At 51.1% G+C, this 17,949-nt stretch overlaps 6 protein-coding genes across 6 annotated transcripts; 3 read left to right on the plus strand and 3 right to left on the minus strand.

Annotated features, from left to right (window-relative positions):
• Window positions 1-44: 44 nt before the first annotated feature.
• BU25DRAFT_344209 (uncharacterized protein) lies at window positions 45-1,930 on the minus strand (the record flags this gene model as incomplete). The annotated part of the gene is made up of 5 exons (XM_033702993.1): window positions 45-684; window positions 740-1,093; window positions 1,143-1,294; window positions 1,618-1,627; window positions 1,776-1,930. Coding segments are annotated over 5 exons (1,311 nt in total), but the record flags the coding sequence as incomplete, so codon positions are not given.
• Window positions 1,931-2,367: 437 nt separating this feature from the next.
• BU25DRAFT_440891 (uncharacterized protein) lies at window positions 2,368-4,158 on the minus strand. Its single transcript, XM_033709204.1, has 4 exons — window positions 3,959-4,158; window positions 3,742-3,906; window positions 2,573-3,690; window positions 2,368-2,526 (listed from the first exon to the last, which is right to left on the minus strand). The coding sequence occupies exons 1-4, from the start codon at window positions 4,122-4,124 to the stop codon at window positions 2,482-2,484; spliced, it is 1,494 nt and encodes a 497-aa protein (XP_033560347.1). The 5' UTR covers window positions 4,125-4,158; the 3' UTR covers window positions 2,368-2,481.
• Window positions 4,159-4,285: 127 nt separating this feature from the next.
• On the plus strand, window positions 4,286-5,758 carry BU25DRAFT_411988 (NAD-dependent deacetylase sirtuin-5). Its single transcript, XM_033706689.1, has 2 exons — window positions 4,286-4,756; window positions 4,816-5,758. The coding sequence occupies exons 1-2, from the start codon at window positions 4,414-4,416 to the stop codon at window positions 5,421-5,423; spliced, it is 951 nt and encodes a 316-aa protein (XP_033560348.1). The 5' UTR covers window positions 4,286-4,413; the 3' UTR covers window positions 5,424-5,758.
• On the minus strand, window positions 5,753-6,423 carry BU25DRAFT_411990 (Aldo/keto reductase). Its single transcript, XM_033706690.1, has 2 exons — window positions 6,339-6,423; window positions 5,753-6,267 (listed from the first exon to the last, which is right to left on the minus strand). The coding sequence occupies exons 1-2, from the start codon at window positions 6,352-6,354 to the stop codon at window positions 5,798-5,800; spliced, it is 486 nt and encodes a 161-aa protein (XP_033560349.1). The 5' UTR covers window positions 6,355-6,423; the 3' UTR covers window positions 5,753-5,797.
• Window positions 6,424-11,470: 5,047 nt separating this feature from the next.
• BU25DRAFT_344442 (oryzin precursor) lies at window positions 11,471-12,722 on the plus strand (the record flags this gene model as incomplete). The annotated part of the gene is made up of 2 exons (XM_033703001.1): window positions 11,471-12,115; window positions 12,174-12,722. The coding sequence occupies 2 exons, from the start codon at window positions 11,471-11,473 to the stop codon at window positions 12,720-12,722; spliced, it is 1,194 nt and encodes a 397-aa protein (XP_033560350.1).
• Window positions 12,723-15,146: 2,424 nt separating this feature from the next.
• BU25DRAFT_472398 (subtilisin-like protease) lies at window positions 15,147-16,541 on the plus strand (the record flags this gene model as incomplete). The annotated part of the gene is made up of 5 exons (XM_033710848.1): window positions 15,147-15,410; window positions 15,464-15,662; window positions 15,712-15,771; window positions 15,859-16,052; window positions 16,102-16,541. 5 exons carry the CDS (start codon window positions 15,147-15,149, stop codon window positions 16,531-16,533), a joined length of 1,149 nt encoding a protein of 382 aa, XP_033560351.1. The 3' UTR covers window positions 16,534-16,541.
• Between the last annotated feature and the right edge of the window lie 1,408 nt (window positions 16,542-17,949).

Raw genomic sequence — 17,949 nt, forward strand, 5'->3', positions numbered from 1 at the left:
GACGAGATGTACAAGAGGGTTGCTAACGTGTTCAGGTCCTTTGCACAGTCAGGACAGTGATTGTCTGGTGTAGGCTCTGCAGTTTTGTAGGCATAGCGCTTCTTCCCCGGGCTTGCCAGCTGGATGAGTGGCGCAAGAACAACATCAAGAGACAGCTCCAGATCCACACTGTCATGATCGCTAAACATCATCTCTATCACACTTTTGCGTGCAGGCTCGAACTTGAGTAGTGCCATGAGGTAGCGGGAAGGCCCGCGAGATATGTCTGTCGACGGAGATGTCGATTCCCTTTGCGTGGTTGGTATAGCCGTGCCCTCATAGAAATCCCTTCGATCTTTCTGGTATGCTCTGTTCCGCGATTGCCTTCTAAGCTTGGAAGCCTGTTTTGGTGATATTTGTGTCGTAGCAATGATCTCAACATCCTGCTCACCAAGGGCCGAGAGAGCCTTGAGAAGCTGACCTGTCCTAGCAGAAGATTGCTGAATAAGTGTGGACCCCTGTGGCTTGGGTGCTAGTAGATTCCTATTGGCCATCATAGAGCTAGACTCCTTGTAGAGTTCGAGGCGTTGCTCTCGTTCGTGAACGATTGACTGGCTGTCAATCCCAACAAATCCAGAGACATAGTATTGCGCAGTCTCTTCGCCTTTATGCCCTAACAGCGTTCTGAGCTGCGGCGCTGTTGCTCTTCCTGATCTCGCATTAGTAGTGTCCCACTTAGATGGATATGCAATTGAAATACTTGCTCTGTACGGCATGCGCAAAGGCGCGTCTGAAGCAGTACGCGCTGAGATTCTCTTTGTAGCCAGCTCTTTGTCCAGTACCCCTCAATGCTAAGTTGAAGCAGTCGTAGGTCCAGATTTTGTCTTCGGATATCGTTCCATCCGCGCGCACATTCCGCATGATAGGGCGCTCTGAAGCCACATCTGTGTACTTGGCTCTGTAAAGGGAGCTCCCTGGCGGGGGCTCTACTTTGCTGAGGTCTTTGTATGAAGATAGATCTCTAAAAACGCCATCTGCGAAGGCAAGAGATAAAAACCACGTGACCGGACACATGTATCTCATGAGCGGCTCTTCGTATAGAACCATGGTTGGCCTTTTTTGCGTTAGCTTTGTGCAAACAAGGCCTCTACAGAGCTGCATACGCGTGCTTCTTGTACTCACGATGTCCTTTCCGATTCCTCAATTTGACATAGAGGAGCCATCCGTGGTATGTTTCGGTACGCTGGTAGATGAGCTCAACATCTCTGTAATGCAGGCCTTCATTGGATTGACGCCACGCATCAGATTCAATGATCTCGCCCGGTCGGACACCAATAAGCAACATGAGTTGGATAGCAAAAGCCATCTGGTTGCGTAGACGATGGTGCAACCCCATATACTCGTCACAGGCGAAGAGAAAACAAATGATGTCTTCAGCCACGCCGAGTGGTGCAAGCGGCTTTTTTCGAGCACATGTTGAGACATGCTTCCCATAAACCAAACGCTTTTCAATGAACTTGTCGATCTCTGCGTTTTGGAGCTGTGTGTACTGATATTGCGTGTGCAGTTTGACAGTACGCTTGAGGCACGAGAGGCGGTTGCGAACGGTAACATCCGTTATATTCTCCTCCAAAATACCTGTCCTTGTCTGCGCAAACCATTCGAGGTAAAGTTGTACCTGGAGCGTTGTAGGTGCTTGATCAAAGCGATCCTCGGCCATCGGCTTTTCGAGGACGTCTATTGAGAACCTACACACACTATCAGTGATGATCGGTCGGGCACACGAGCTTAATCACTCTTTCCAAAGCCTCATTGTGTACTTGTACGAGTCAAAGGCTGCCTTATTCAGAGCGTTCTTGACGTCCTCGAGGGTTAAGGGCTGTGGAGCCCTCTCCTGACGGGCGCGTTCCTTAAGAAGTTCAAGGTTAAATGATCGAGCGCTTTTCCCCATCTTGGCTATTCAGGCTCGCAATGTGAAAGATGCAAGATGTTGTGAAACGGTTGTAGTCTATACAAACCATGGAGTGGAGGAGGGAAAGGAGTTTGAAGATGAGATCTGAAAGGATGCAGAACCAAGGCTACAAGAATAGACACAACGAATATTGGCATCCACGAATATGCAGACAAGATTCAGTCTCATGTTTTCAGCAAATTGACCTAAAATAGTTAGTTGTGTTGGTGAGTAAGTCAGGTTCGTGAATACCGAAAACGGTAATACACGTGACTGCATTCTCAAAGCGGCGCCTCGACAGACGGCGGGTCGCACGGGAGAACTTGTTTTCAACGTCCTATGGTCGTATGTAAAGGGTGTGAATGATTATGCTCCTTATAATCAAGAAGATCAAGCTCTTGCACGAGAATGTCATGCTCTTGAGCGCCAGTACTGTGGGACGCCGCGTGCAATCTGGTCGTCGGCCGTGTCGGATCGTGAATACAATTAGTCGATGTTCTTGTTGTACTTGATGGTATGCTACATAGCAGCTCTTGGACTGCTTCAGGGTTCTATATGTTCGTCTCGGTTCCCTTCAGTGCTTCGATGTCCACGATCTGCAAGGGGTTAATAACCTTCGTCAGAGCGTTGAAGTCAACTTACCTCTTTTACAGCTTCTGTTGTCAGCACAAAGGGGCTCTCCTCATCCACACAAACGCTGTCTTCGATCCTCATGCCAATGCCTCTCGCCCACTTCGGCCACCTCTCATCATCAGGTACGTATATCCCAGGCTCGACTGTGACAACCATGTTCTTCTCAAGATATCTAGTTCTTGTCAAGCCTGGACTATCGTGAACGTCAAGACCGAGGTAGTGGCCAACGTGGTGTGGAAACAGCTTGTGAATAGCGTCGTTCGAAATGTCAAAACCGAGATCCTTGAGGCCGTCACGGAGCTGGTTGGCTGCGATGTTGTGTAGCTTGTCGAGCGATAGCTGTGCAGAGACACGGCATAGGGCGACGCAAGACCGTTGTACGTTCAGGAGGAGAGTGTAGAGGTCGCGCTGCGCTGGTGTGAACTTGCCAGAAACAGGCCATGTGCGGGTAATGTCTGTGACGTAGCTGCCATACTGTGCGCCGGCATCTACCAAGACGAGGTCGTTGGGGTTCAACTGCATGTCGTTCGATACGTAATGGATAGTGTTGGCATTGATGCCGCCTGCGACAACCGGGACGTACGCTGGGCCGTCGCAGTCGTCCTGCTTGAACCAATAGTCGAGGAAGGAGTCGAGGTCCTTCTCAGTCGTGAAGGACTGGCGCATGGCGTCTGTGATGGCGCGTCCAGAATGTTGCCCCGCTCTTCGCATGTTCTGGATCTCTGCATCGCTCTTGATGACCCTCAATTCGTTCAGCAGTGGTCGCAGGGGCTTCATCGAGATCTCGTTCTCGTCTCGTGCATCACGGAAGACCTTCTGAATGCCTCCTATCCGTGCTGGCTCGGAACCTGACAAGAATCGCGATAATATGTTCTTCGATATGCGGCTGCTGGGCAGGTCGGTGTAGATGTTCTTCGATCGTGTGATGATTCCGGCGAGGATTCGAGGCAAGTTGTTGATATCGCCGGCGACATCAGCATTGAAGACATCCTCAGCAGCTTCTACACCTGAACGTGCGCCTTCCCATATTTCGGCCTTGACATCCTTTGGGCGAACGTAGAGGTGGAAGATGTGATCGTCGTCCTCTTGCTTCTCGATAATCGCAAGTGCGTCTGGTTCCTTAAAGCCTGGTCTTGTCAGTCACCAGTACTCTCAATTGAGTTAAGTGACATATGTACCGGTCAGGTAGAGGAAGTCAGGATCCTGGTGGAATTTGTAGAAGACTGCACCAGAGGCATACTTCAGGTCTGAACCGGCAATGATGGCGATCGAGTTTGGTGGAAGCTGTTCAGCAAGCTTTTGGCGACGATTGTAGTACTCGAGGGCGGTGATGTTGGGTGTGACTGTGTCATTGTTTAACAGTTGCTTGTAATAGGCAGGCGCAGGCGGTCGCACTTTCCCCAGGCTTCAGCAGGTGAGGGTGAGTCTCATGCAGCGGCTGGCCGAAGCTGAGCTTCGACGCAGGCACTTCCACCGTCGCGTACCCTCTCCAACGCTGCGCCCTTGTGACTCTCCATGGCGCCCTCACTGCTGGCCGCAGTAACCTTAACATAAGACTCATAATAACACAAACAACGAAGATCGAAAGGCAGGACGAATCACGAGGGCGCGGAATTGGCATTATTTTCCGCCTTATCGATTGTATTTGACCGTCGGCGTCTGACGTAATGCGCCTTCCCGGAGGCCGCACCAGGCAGCACGACAGCTTCCTCTGCCTGTGCCTGTGCCTGTGCTTGCAACCCCATCTCTGCTTATACGGCCGGCGCACACATGTTGCAAACAGTCCCACACCCCTTTTGCGTATATAGTGTAAGACCACCATCCTGTCTCTACCACGTACCATCTGCAGAATGGCCGCCACGACCGCCAGGCCAAGCGTCGTCCCCAAGAAAGACCTCGAAAGCTTCCAGGAACACTTGAACAAATCAACACGCATTCTAGCTCTTTTAGGTGCTGGGCTATCAGCTTCTTCTGGGCTGCCTACCTTCAGAGGGGCAGGTGGACTTTGGAGAACCCACGATGCCACCTCTCTAGCAACACCAGAGGCATTTGGCCGTGATCCAGGCCTGGTATGGCAATTCTACAGCTATCGCCGCCACATGGCCCTGGGAGTCAAGCCAAACCCTGCTCATTATGCCCTCGCCGAGCTAGCCAGGAAGAAGAACTTCCTCACATTGAGCCAAAATGTTGATGGTAAGTATTGTGCCACACATATGCTTTGAATCACAGGAGAACAATTACCGACCTTTCAGGCCTCTCACCTCGCGCGAGACATCCTGCGGACAAACTCAAGCTCCTGCACGGCTCGCTCTTCGATGTCAAATGCTCAGACTTCTTCTGCGACTACCTGGAGAAGAACAACTATACCGACCCAATCGTGCCCACATTGGCTATTCCTACTGATGAATCAGATCCCACCACCAATTCAGCACTTGCTGCCCGAGAGCTCGACATCTCAGACGAGAACGTCGCGATCCCCGAACTCGACTACGACCACCTCCCCAAGTGCCCTAAGTGCAAGCGCGGCCTCCTGCGCCCCGGCGTTGTATGGTTCAACGAGCGACTGCCAAGCGATGTATTGGAGGACGTCGACACGTGGATGGATGAAGATGACATTGACCTCATTATGGTTATTGGCACAAGCGCGAAGGTCTACCCCGCCGCTGGTTATGTTGACATCGCGCGCCGCAAGGGTGCACGAGTTGCTGTCATCAACATGGATAAAGGTGACGCTCCCGCCAGCGGTCTGTACTCTCGGGACTGGTTCTTCGAGGGTGACGCTGCACAGATCGTGCCTGAGCTCTTGAAGAGCGTCATTGGCGAGACCAATACAGAGGAGCTATCAGATGCTGCCCAGTAGTCCTGGCGTGCCGGGTGGCGTGCGTTCTGGGTCAAGTGGCATGGATTCTGGGCTGAGGAGCGGCCGTCACTGTCTGATGAGGTATGGTTCTGTCTTCGCACAACGTTTGTGTGGTGGACCACCATCTGGTATACCACGAAGTACGTGTATAAGTGTGATTAGAACAAAGTTCTGTCACACAACTCAGGACATTACTTGGATACAATTGGTCTCAACCGAGGGATGATAGTTCCTTTTGAAAAGATTGGAAACGGATGACATTGAGTGCAGCAACGATACAAGAATTCATGAGCTTACGATAGTACGCATTTTGATCATCAAAGAAAACCCTTGGCCGAACACGCCTAGTATGACTGTTGTAGACTTTGCACGACCTACCGCCAATACGGAGGCACCGTAGCCTTCCTAATCAACCACGCCTTGTTCAATGCCTCCACAACATCTTCCGGCCACGGCCCCTTCTCGAAGTCCCACAAATTGCCTTGCAGTTGTTGAAAGTTACTCACACCCACCACGACTCCATCATTTCCACCCTTCATCCTCGTATTCAGCGCTGAATGATGTATCGTCCATCTCAACGCCGTCTCCAGCATCGTCAGATCATGCTTCTTGGCCGCGTCCTCTATAATCTTCAACGCCTGCATATTTGTATTGTTCAAGTACTTGTCACGATACAACTGCCTCCACTGATACGAGTCGGAGAAGCGACCTTCTGTAGGCGGGGTTTCGAGATCACTTGATTTGATCTTGCCCGAGAACAGGCCGTCGCAAAGCGGATTGTAGGTTACGAGCTCTATACCATATATTTGTAGACACGGTATCAATTCGCTTTCGATTCCTCGAGCTGTTGGTTTAGTTAGCTCAAATACCACTTCTGAGACTGTGGTTGGAAGGAAAGGGGAAGAGATGACAGACTGAAGCAGTTATACATCGCCTGATATATACTCGGCACCACCCACTCCCTTTCTCTCGCTACATTTACTATTTCGGCGACTTCCCAGGCAGGATAGCTCGAGAACTCAAGCTTCTTGAATTTACCTTCTTTGTGAACTCCATTAACCTTGTGCGCTGTGGGTTCGAACGGCACAGTGCGATCCGATGCATGCAGGTAGAAAATTTCTACGCATGAGCTGCCGAGCTCGTGAAGGGAGGGTTCAAAATGCTTGCGTAGGTCGGTGGGGGCGTGCATGCCGGGCATCTCGGGGTAGAACCTTCTCACAGTCAGCTGCCCTCCTTTTCTGTCTCACTTGGCAACGGTGTTTGGGGAATTGAAGCGTACCCCAAACGAGGTAGGTCATACCTTCGTCGTCAGCGTCAGGGCGTGTTCTTTCTATCTGGCTTTCGCGGTCTATGCTTCTTGTTGCACGTTGACGGACATCCGGGCGGTGTCGGCCGCATTGTAACCTTGGGCTTCAGAGAGCATGGAGGTATTGACGCACAGATGGCGGGGGAAGCGCCTAGAGTGGCGAGCTTGAGGGCTGGTGCGCATCCGATGCCGCTGGCTGCGCTGGTGATGAGGATGACTTTGTTTTGGTATTTGCTGCCATGATGAGGTTTCTTGGGTTGATGTCCTGTAGCTACTGTTATGTGGAAGCTGTGGTGGATGTTTGTTGTCGGCTGGTCAGAAACCGTGCAGTGAGAGTCGTTGGGAGACGCAGAAGGCGACGAATGCATGTCTTAGCTACTCTTGAGCGGATTCACGGCTCTTAAGGTTACCTTCGTAAATCTGGAGGTTGTGGCTTGTCTTTCGCATTCGCGACTACAGAATACTGCATCGATGTCGCCTGACTCTTTCGATCAAGATAGGGACGGCGGAGTTGCTAGCTATCGTCGTTTCGAAGCCCAAAGTTGTGGTGGACATCATGCTTGTTCTGGCATGATGGAACGAGGCCCCTGCTCGCATCTTCGTTCTCATATCGCCCCTACCGCAACACATCGGTGGAGACTGGGCGTCTACGCCTAGACCGGACATGTTTTTGACAAGTTGGCAATGTATACGTGAGAACGATGCTACGAATCTTTGACCGGACAATGATTGTCCGGCCAATCACGCCGTGCGTTGATTGCGCAATTGACAGATGATCCACCACATCCCCAGATTTTGGAGCGGCAAGGTGTCGTGGCATGTGTCATGCCAAAAGATTGTGACAACTCCTATGGACATTGCGAGACATATGTCGAGCGTTGAGACGGGCAGAAAACAAGATGACAGACAGCAGATGATCCAACTGATGTAATGACAAGTCAGAAAAGAAGAGACGCAAAATGATGGGCAAGAAAATGACGTGGAATCCATGAGAGGTTGTTCTTATCAGACTCTGCCACCGCCAAAGTCACTCAGGTGCTCAATGGATCCAGGCGGTTGCAGCGGCTTTCAGATCATGCGGCATTGTTGTTCGCTTGCCAAAAGGGAAGGAGCCGGCATATAGTATATTGCAGTTTGCCTAAGCGGACATTTGAGGGAGTTTGATCGCTTAAGGCTGCCCTGCCGGTACACGCATGCCGGTCCGTTGAAAATGTGGAAGATCGCGGCCTACGCTGATGTGAGCCTGATCTAATGATATAGTGAAACAGCTGGCAAGGTGATCTTTCACATGTTGTCCGAAGTTGTTCGATGATAGCCAGGAAGTTTTAGGAACACATCGACTCCTTCAGAATCCTTCAAACCCTCTGACCCATGGGCCGGACCGTTGGCTGTCGGATCGTCTTACAAGAGCAGCAGGAAGAGCGAGGTAGTACTTCGAGATGCAGATGCAGAAGCCGCAGAACGAGGTGTAAAGAGCCCATAGTACTGAGATCAGGAAAGCATGTTCCGAGCCATCTCGTGATGTGTGCAGCTCGTCTTCGAGCGACAGCAGATGTCGTGATCATGCAAATCTGCCTGAAGTGATCCACTGTAGGTGCTCGCCTACATGATGATGAACATTGATAAGGCAGGTAACAAAGACCAGATTCCGACCAGCTGACTGGACGCCTCTTGGCCTTCAGAGTTCCATCGATCAACGATATCTTGTGACCCTTCTTGATGTTTAGACTGTTCCTGCAGCTCTGACAGGGTCATGCAGGCTGTCCGCTGTGCGCCACAGCCCGATTAGGAAGGAGAGTCTGACTCAATAGGATTGCTGGGACGCAAGCTAATCCAAGGCCTGCTCCTGCCGTCAAGCACTTCGTATTCATTCGACGAAGCTCCGCCAAGCCGTGGAGAGGTACTCTAATGTAAGCGCTGTGAACAGTTTCGGTCTTGGCAGTCGGCGTGGTGAACGACTCGGGAAGGTTGCTGAAGTCTACTTGCTTGATCCTTGCCGGGTGCTAAACTCACGGGAATACAGATACGAGAGCGGCTGATTGAGACTACCCCCTGGGCACTAAGAAATGGCTCGTCAATGTAGCAAAGCAGAAGAGCCTCACTAATGTGAGTTGCCGACTTCATTCTGAAGGGCTGCTGGCAACGCGCAGAGAAATCGAACCCTGCATGGAGACGCTATCAAGGCGAACTGTTTTGCTAACGGGAAGTAAGAAGAACAGTCTGGAGAATCTGGTTAAGGAGGTTTGAACTCGTTTGCGTCGCATGATAGAGGATGGTCATGCTTTTCGCGTGTAAACATCCTGTAGGCTCATCGTTCTGGAATTGTTCTATACGTACGAAGTACTGTGTAAGGCAGAGGCTACGTGAAATGACACCTGGCTCGATGGTTTCTAGAGGATACGTGAGCAACGCATAGACCAGAATACTGAAAGAGGACCCAATCTTGTCAAAGGAATGCACATTTCTCGCTGAACTATTGCGAGCAATATGGGATCACAAGACAGTGACGAGGGTTTCGAACAGGCGCTGATAGCCTCACGGCGCCCGAGATTGTGCCTGGACTGTCATTGTTGGGTGGTAGGAAGGCGCCAAGAAGTGTGTGCATGATAAGGCCGCGAGTAAGGAGTGGTGGGATGGAGAAGGGGTGCAGGCCGGGCGCTAACAAAGCTTGGCGCTGCTCCGATTTCTCTCCGAACACACCTGCATCTCGCGCTTTGAATTCCTACACACATGACTGTTGCCTCTACAACTCCGCAACGACGCGCTCTTCCCCAGCTATTTGGTATGTCGGCGAGACGAGAAGGATAGTGAGCGGAGGTAATGTTCGAACAGGTAAGGTCAATTTCGCTGGTGTGGTGATCGACACCGGCACAAGAGAGATCCACGGTTCGTTTCGGCAAGGCTTGAAGATGCAATCCTTCAACAAAGGTCACCCGCAGCTCGCGCAATCTGCCCCGTCATGGGCCTGTTCTCGAACACATGCCCTGGGCGATGCTGTGTACCTGGCTCTTGAACCTGCTGGAAGTCTTCGCACGGCACTCACTATTTGCAAAGGGGACAAATCAGAATGCGGATAGTGAATAACGGGATGACGGTGAGTAACCACAGAACAGTTGGAAGAGATTCAACGCTACACAACCATCAAAGTCGTTGTGCCTCGGCCAATACTCGCATTCGCGAACCAGGCGCGCTCTTTTCCCGCGCATACCGTTCGCTCGTTGCTGCAATTACCGCCCAGCCTTGCTTTGCCCTTATCTCAGGATGTAGCCAAGCATTTTGATTGATCTGCAGCACTTTACCCTCAATCAAGGAGGTGCTTTACTGATCGAGTGCCTTTAAGCTTAAGCTTAGCTGCCTTAGTTGAGGCCCCGGTGAACCTTGATACTTCCTGCACACGCGGTTGAAGGTCGACCTACAGACCTGACAACACCAACAGTCGCATGCTCAGCGCATCTCCAGACATTCCTTCAAAGGGAACCGCCGAGCTTCCCTGTTATGATCCACACGCATTTCTATCGTTCATGGCTGCAAAAGGAAAGTATGATGTCGATTTCGCGCTCTCCGGCCAGAACATTGGACGACGCTTGCGTCTGATTGACGTTGAGTGGCTCAATACTCGAAACATGTACACTGGCAAATGACAAGCAGCGATAGGGCATAACTCCTTGATCTCCCAATACACCGGATACCCTTACTACTAGTCGACAGACACGAGATTTTGACAGTCTGGAACGCCACATAGCGTTTCGAGTGTGGTTCGACACTCACTCCACGTGAGTCGTCATGTTGCTCGAACACTACAGTTTCGGATTTTCGACCGAACGAAGACCTTTGTTTACCTAGTGTATTTTGCAGGGTATTGTCGACGTGTTATCATAATCCTCGAGATGTGATTCAAGGTCAGTGTAGATGAGCATGATAGCATGGATGGTGAACCAAAGCTAAGGACTGGGAGAATGTGTATGTTTGCGATGTTGGCCTTCATCATTTCCCTTCTGGGCCATCTGTCCGCTAACATGTGTTGAAGGAATCCAATAACTATGACGAAACTGCTACCACAAGTCGAACACCAGCTGCAAGTACTTTAAGCTTCGACGGATACCGCCGTCTGCATCCAACAGCTTCAATTCATCTTCAGCCTACAGCTTGTCTTGTAACATTCTTCCGCTCTTATCGAAATTATACGAGGGGTGCATCACCTTGCACATCGTTTGGCCCAAAATCCAATCACATAATTCAACGGACTTCAACGTTGAGCACATGCTCCCGCCAACGACCTTACCCACATACCTAATCCGGTAAGTAACTTTCATATAACCTGCATCTTGCCAAGAGTCCGCCCCATAGCTTCTATCACGCCTTCTATCCTCCTTCCTTCCCTGTCCTCCCTATGACCGCCGTGATAGACCTTGGTCTCGGCTAACATGTCGTCTCAGCAGCAAGTAATGCCGGGCGTTTCTGTATCACCTCCCATTCTCGGCATCGAGCAGTACAGCCACCACACTGAGCCGCCTTTCTCTAAGAAGCATCTACCTGAGCACGTACTGTTTTCAAGGCTAATCTCAAGTGGCAGGTGAAACCACCCTCTCCCAGTTGATCCACTCCAAGAGTTGTCGACAGCTATATAAGGAGCAGAAGACGCACTCCAATAGCTACAGGCAGCACTTCAGTTCTTCGCCCATCAACACCAGATTCTTCCACCTCTCGTTCTGACGCCATCGCTTCTCTAGCAACCGCCATCATGCAGCTCACTCTACTCCTCTCGCTTTTGCCAGCTATGGCTCTGGCTCTTCCGGCTCCTGTCCTTCAGCCTCGCGCCGGTACTCCCATTCCCGGAAAGTATATCGTCAAGTTGAAGAACCAGAACCTCCAGGTTCTCATCGAGGATGCCCTGAAGCTTCTGAAGAAGGACCCTGCCCACGTCTATCAGTTCGGAAACTTCGGTGGCTTCGCCGCTGAGATGAGCGACGACATTGTCAAGCTCCTTCAGAACTTCCCTGGTGTCGACTACATCGAGCAGGATGCTGTTGTCAAGGCCAACCTTGGCGAAATTGAGAACATCGAGAAGAGGGCATACGTTACCCAGTCCTCTGCCACCTGGGGTCTTGGTCGTATCTCCCACCAGAACACTGGTAGCACCTCTTATACCTACGACAGCACTGCTGGAGCCAACACCTGTGTGTACATCATTGACACCGGTATCTCCACCACTCACGCCGAGTTCGAGGGCCGTGCTACCTTCCTCGCCAACTACGCTGGAGATGGCTCCAACACCGATGGCAACGGCCACGGCACTCACTGCGCTGGAACCGTTGGATCCAAGACCTACGGTGTGGCTAAGAAGGCCAAGCTCTTCGCCGTCAAGGTCCTTGACGCCTCTGGCTCTGTATGTCTCACTTCAAATCATCAACATGTCAGTGGCTTATATACTAACTTCCGAACAGGGTACCAACTCTGGTGTTATTGCCGGTATTAACTACGTCGCCAACGACTCCAAGAGCCGTGCTGGCTGCACCGCCGGTGTCGTCGGCAGCATGTCCCTCGGTGGATCCAAGTCCACTGCCGTCAACACCGCTGTTGCCAACGCTGTCACCGCTGGTGTCTTCATGGCCGTTGCCGCCGGAAACGAGGCTCAGGATGCCGCCAATGTCTCGCCTGCTTCTGAGGCTACTGCTTTCACTGTTGGTGCTTCCGACAGCTCTGACAAGTTCGCCTCTTTCTCCAATTACGGCTCTGTTGTCGACATCATCGCTCCTGGTGTTTCCATCCTCTCCACCTGGTTGAATGGTGGCACCAACACCATCTCCGGTACCTCCATGGCCACTCCCCACGTTGCCGGTCTCGCTGCCTACATTCTTGGCTTCGAGGGCAAGAAGACTCCTGCTGCTCTTGCTACCCGCCTCCAGACTCTTGCCCTCAAGAACAAGATCTCTGGCCTTCCTACCACTGCCACCAAGAACTACCTTGCCTTCAACGGCAACCCTAGCGGTTAAGCGATTGTAGAGCGCAATGTTCTAAGCAAGCGTTGATTGGTTTCCAAACCAGCGTTGAGCGTTCTGTTTTTTGTTGCACATGGAAAGGCATGAAGATGCATATCCGCCCTTTCTTTACGAAGCGTTATGACTCGATAAACGTGTTTGAGCGTTGGAAGATGACTGTTCTTCTTATGAGTGGCGATTATGAGCGAGCAATAGAATTTTGATGGTTGAAAGATGACTTATTGAAAACTGCTATGACGGCCTCCATGCAGTAACTGACTTCAAAAAATGACTGATCCTTGCTTTGCCATACGTAGAAGGTGTCTTCCAGTGTGGGGTTGCGATCCACTCGGTACTGACCGGATAGTCGCTGTCACATCCGAAACTTAAAGCAGATGATGGCGTTGCACAGTGAGCAGTGCTACCTTGTGGCATGTCACGTCACCCAGTCTTATAAAATGTGAAATCGCGATGCGAGTAGGTAGTCGTGACAAGGAGGCTGCTCGCAACAATGCGTCTTTGTTGATTGAGGTTCAACCAAAAATGTAGCCAAGCGCCGGGGAATCAACTGCTGGAATGTAGAGAGACATGTGGCCGTGCAGGTTCTTGTCTGCAAGTAGCGGCGGCTCGGTCCCTTGCAGGCGCCCTAGTACGGTCGCACTGCGTTGGGCCTGCCCTGCGTGCAAGTGGTGGCGAGCATATCAAGATGACGCTTTTCATTCAAAAGTCGACAGCAACCGTGACGAGTCTTTCTGTAGATCAAACACGCGTCGTACCGGATCTTATTTAACCTGTTGGGGCGCTGGGGGTTTGATGGAACTCGCCATAGAGCCGCGTATTGTGTGTGATGCGATCCTTTCTTTGTTCCATCTGTTGTCTTTGACTCCTCCCTTTCATCATATTCTGGTTGTGTGCAGCGAGTAGCATCGTTAATCTCAAGCCTCTTTGTTGATTTATCGAGTGGAGGCATACCTTAGCAGAAGGGGGTTGTGGTAACGTCCAAGGAGAAAGTCATTAGCGCGTCTATACCGGTAGCGCGGTTGAACCCACCCTACATTTGCCACCCAGATTTCTCCTTCTTCCGCCACCACCACAGACGACACTAGACGCATGCGGAGGCCTGCATATAATGTCATAGGAGCCTTCAGATGTGTTTCGTGCAGAGTGAATCGTCATCACAATACTCACGACAAGAGCTGACGACGACTGGTCCTCGGCGCAACATTTAATGCAGACCTGCTGAGGCTTCGGGGACGGCAGTTGATGCTGTGCGGTTATTATCGCTGCAAATGGCCGTTGCACGTGCATTGGATTCCCCTGAGTTGCAAGTATGAGTATGCGGTACGCTATTGGATTGACCATACTGCTAGGTTTTCGCCATATATTAGTCGCCGTTCTTATCGTTCTCAAAATGATACTTTCCAGGGATTGTCACACCAGATTAAAAAGGCTTGATTATTAGCGCCTCTGAAGTCTTTGTCACTCCGTCTCGAGATAATGACAACCAACATATGCCGTCACACGAACCCGGTAATGTGGCCATTGCATGCGAACCATGCTGTTGCGCGCGCACGTAAGCTCGTGCAGCCTGAAGGCAACGGCAACGCCGATGAGCTCCCAGAACTGATGCCAAGCCTGCTATCTATGCGATCCCTCTACTCCCGGTATCGCTGTCGAAATGGATAAGGCTCTGGATTTCCTCATCACCTTTGACTAGAGGAGATGCTTGTACCACTTCGCTCCTCTTATGTTATCCAACTCCGCAAAGAAACTCTTCATCAGTTGCGATATTCGCTTATGTGCGGCTCCAGTCTCCTCTGCCGCAGTGAAGACAAGGACCCCAGTGGCGTTTAGCTGGAAGCTTGACATGAGTTGTTAATCACGAGTACGACCGAGATGAAAATGCAACAACGGCACTTTGCAGGATGTCAGCCTTGCCTTCCGTGACTACTTCTGGACGAACTATGGCATTGTGCTACGCTGTACCCATGGATAAACCAATCAGCACACCTTTGTTCGCGCTTTGTTTGCGATGTTGTACAGACTAAATTTCGACCACGTCCAGTCTACACCATCTCTGACAGTAACAACTGGTACCTATCTGAAGTTCATCGCGCCATTATGGGTACAGGGTACAATCAATGCCTCCGTCATCGTTATTTGCCCAGTGTGTTTGGGCTGCCTCCTAATCAAGTATCTCTTGTAACCACAGCGTCGACATTAGCTATAGCTCTAAGTCTAAAATCTCCACAGTATGGTCCGCGTGGTATCACAACATCGGATTGTTGCAGTTCTACAGAGTATGGAAGAGCTATGGCCACTTGAGATATTTGGCATACAGTGTATATATACCGTCAAATACATCTGGTATACAATTTTCCTACCCACAGTGACAGCTTCCAAAGTGCTACATGAACTAGCCACAAATTTCGACTCGACATGCATTTTCTGGGCCTTTTCGCTTTCCTCTCCACCGCTCTTGCGGCACCTTTTTTCCAAGCTGAACAAGCTGCCACTGTGATACCAGGACAGTACATCATCAAGTTCAAGCACGATGAAGCTGTCGTATCTACAAGGGCCGTCAAAGCTTTGAAGGAGTCATTGTCAACAGCTCCCAAATTCGAATATTCCCTTTCTGGTTTCAATGGCTTTGCAGGCACTCTATCCGATGCAGAGTTTGCTAAGCTGCAAGCCTCTGAGCATGTGAGTGAAGCACGCTAGGATTTTTATACCTTACTGAACTAATTCAACACTAGGTCGAGTACATACAACGAGACGTCAAGATGCATGCGTACGGCCTAATCTACCAGAATCCTGCCACTTGGGGCATCAGTCGTATCTCGCATAGGCAGCCTGGAAATAGCACATATATCTTTGATGACAGTGCAGGAGAGGGCACTTGCGCCTATATCATCGACACTGGTATCTTCGTAGATCATCCTGACTTCAAAGGCCGTACGTGACCCCAGTACCCGATCAGATGCATTTGACTAACTCACATCAGGCGCGACTCACCTTGCCAACTTTTCTGATGAGGAAAGCAATGAAGATGGCGAAGGACATGGTACGCATGTCGCTGGTACTATTGGCTCGCGCAAGTCCGACCTTACAGCAAATTCACTTCAAAGATAGTCATTGACGATGAGCCCAGGTACCTACGGTGTAGCAAAGAAGACTCAGCTGTATTCCATCAAAGTCCTCGACTCCTACGGCTCAGGCACAACATCCGGCATAATCGCAGGCATCGACTTCGTCACCAGGAATTCAACAAAACATAACTGCCCTAAAGGAAGAGTCGCAAACATGAGTCTCGGTGGACGCAAGAACACTGCTACGAACCAAGCTGTGAGTCGTCTTCTACACTGCTCATATCATTCAGCACTAACCGGCTCAGGTCGCCGCAGCAGTCGCCAGCGGCATATTCTTCGCCGTAGCCGCCGGCAACGAAGGCGTCGACGCGCGCTACACCTCTCCCGCTTCTGAGCCCAGCGTGTGTACCGTCGGCGCGACCTCCATGAATGACACCATGACTTCGTGGTCAAACTACGGTTCTCTCGTCGATGTGCTCGCTCCAGGTGCAAACATCACTAGTCTGAACAACGACGGCGGAACGGCGATGCACGATGGTACATCGATGGCAAGTCCGCATGTTGCGGGCCTGGCGGCATATTTGCTGGGACTGGAAGGTGGGAGTACGAAGGGGTTGTGTGAAAAGATTGCGAAGATGGGATTGCAGGGTGTGGTTAGGAATGTGAGGGAGGGGACGGTGAATACGTTAAGCAACAATGGTGCGTTGAGTGCGAAATCGGTTGGTGCTCAATTGTAACTGCATGAGAAGTGTCGGTTGGAGGCTGTAACCAACGGTTGTGTTGCTATCTGTGTTGTTGTTCGGTCATGTTCTTCAGGATAAGTGCACTTGCCCTCGGGCAGTGCCTACTACAATAGGATATCATGTGACTTAAGCCACGTGGTTACATCAGTAGACCCAGGAAGAGTTTAAGCACAGGCATGAAGTGCAACGCAAGGAGGTTCGCATTGCCCTGGTTTCTTAAGTGACTTGCGGTCATATTGTCGATACACTACGCTAGTAAATCAAGCTGAGTCGCTAAACGCCAGGCCGGATATCGTGAATCGTGAAGTGAATCTGCAGGGATTCAGGGCTCAAAAGTGAGCTGGAGTAATGCTTGAGCTTAGACTGCCCATGTTGCGACTCCTGGCGTGGGCCAAAAATCATTAAGGTCCTCAGGAGCAAGGCTCTTATCGTTGACTGTCATGCCCACTTGCTGCTTCTTCTCATCTCTCCTGATGCTTCAGCTCTGTGACTTTGCCCTTAACATCAAGGTTGCTTGTCTGCTTTGAGTCCCTGCGCGACACCCATTGCACAAGCTTGTCGACATCGTCGTCCTTTACGTGGCCTTCGTCCTCGAACTTTGGCGAGCGCTCTCTCGAACGTCCACGCTTGGCCTCAAGCACAGAGACGTCATCTTTCATTGCGATCTCGCTGCCAGTGCCCGCAATGGATTCACCGCTCGTGTCATCGTGATGTGTTCTCCATCGGCCGATCTCGGGTACGTCAGAGTCCTCGTTCCCGGTATCTATTTCAAGCTGCACTGCAGTTCGCTGCTGACGAATGGGGCCTGCTTTCGCACTATCTCGTCGTGATACCCAGCGGCTCAGGCTTTCCTCGGTTTGCTCATCGTCTTCCTGGCTTTGCTCAGAGTCAGATGCTGTCGACTCGTCGCTGTACCCAGTATGCATGGGTACTACTGGTTCTGTCGAGATCGATTTGCGACTTGCATAGCGCACAAGTTCCTCGATATCTGAATGGCCTAGGCTTTCGTGCCCACTGTCTTCCTTCTTCGGTACCTTAACGTTGGACATCCTTCGTTCACCATCGCTGGGTGGATCCCTTCTGCTGACCCAGCGTACCAACTCGTCGACATCAGAGTGATCGATACTTGATTCGTAGCTTTGTCGTGGCTTCCAAGGGTCGCCATGGGGCTCATCCTCCCCATCGGTGGCTGTCGACTCACGGCGCTTTAAATTGCCAGTGTTTTCCTCGATGTTAGCCATTGTTGGCGGCTCTTTGCTCGTCAGACGGTAAATCTTCATACCGATTCGCCGACCAAATCCGACCTTCTCACTTGGTGTGTTCTCTGGGATGTGTGATCGATAATAGCCCTGTCTTTTCTCATGTTGCACTTTCCAATTGGTCGCTGCCTGTTCTCGCGCCTCTGCTTCT

Source organism: Macroventuria anomochaeta (assembly GCF_010093625.1).
Source record: "Macroventuria anomochaeta strain CBS 525.71 unplaced genomic scaffold BU25scaffold_22, whole genome shotgun sequence".
Lineage (NCBI taxonomy): Eukaryota > Fungi > Ascomycota > Dothideomycetes > Pleosporales > Didymellaceae > Macroventuria > Macroventuria anomochaeta.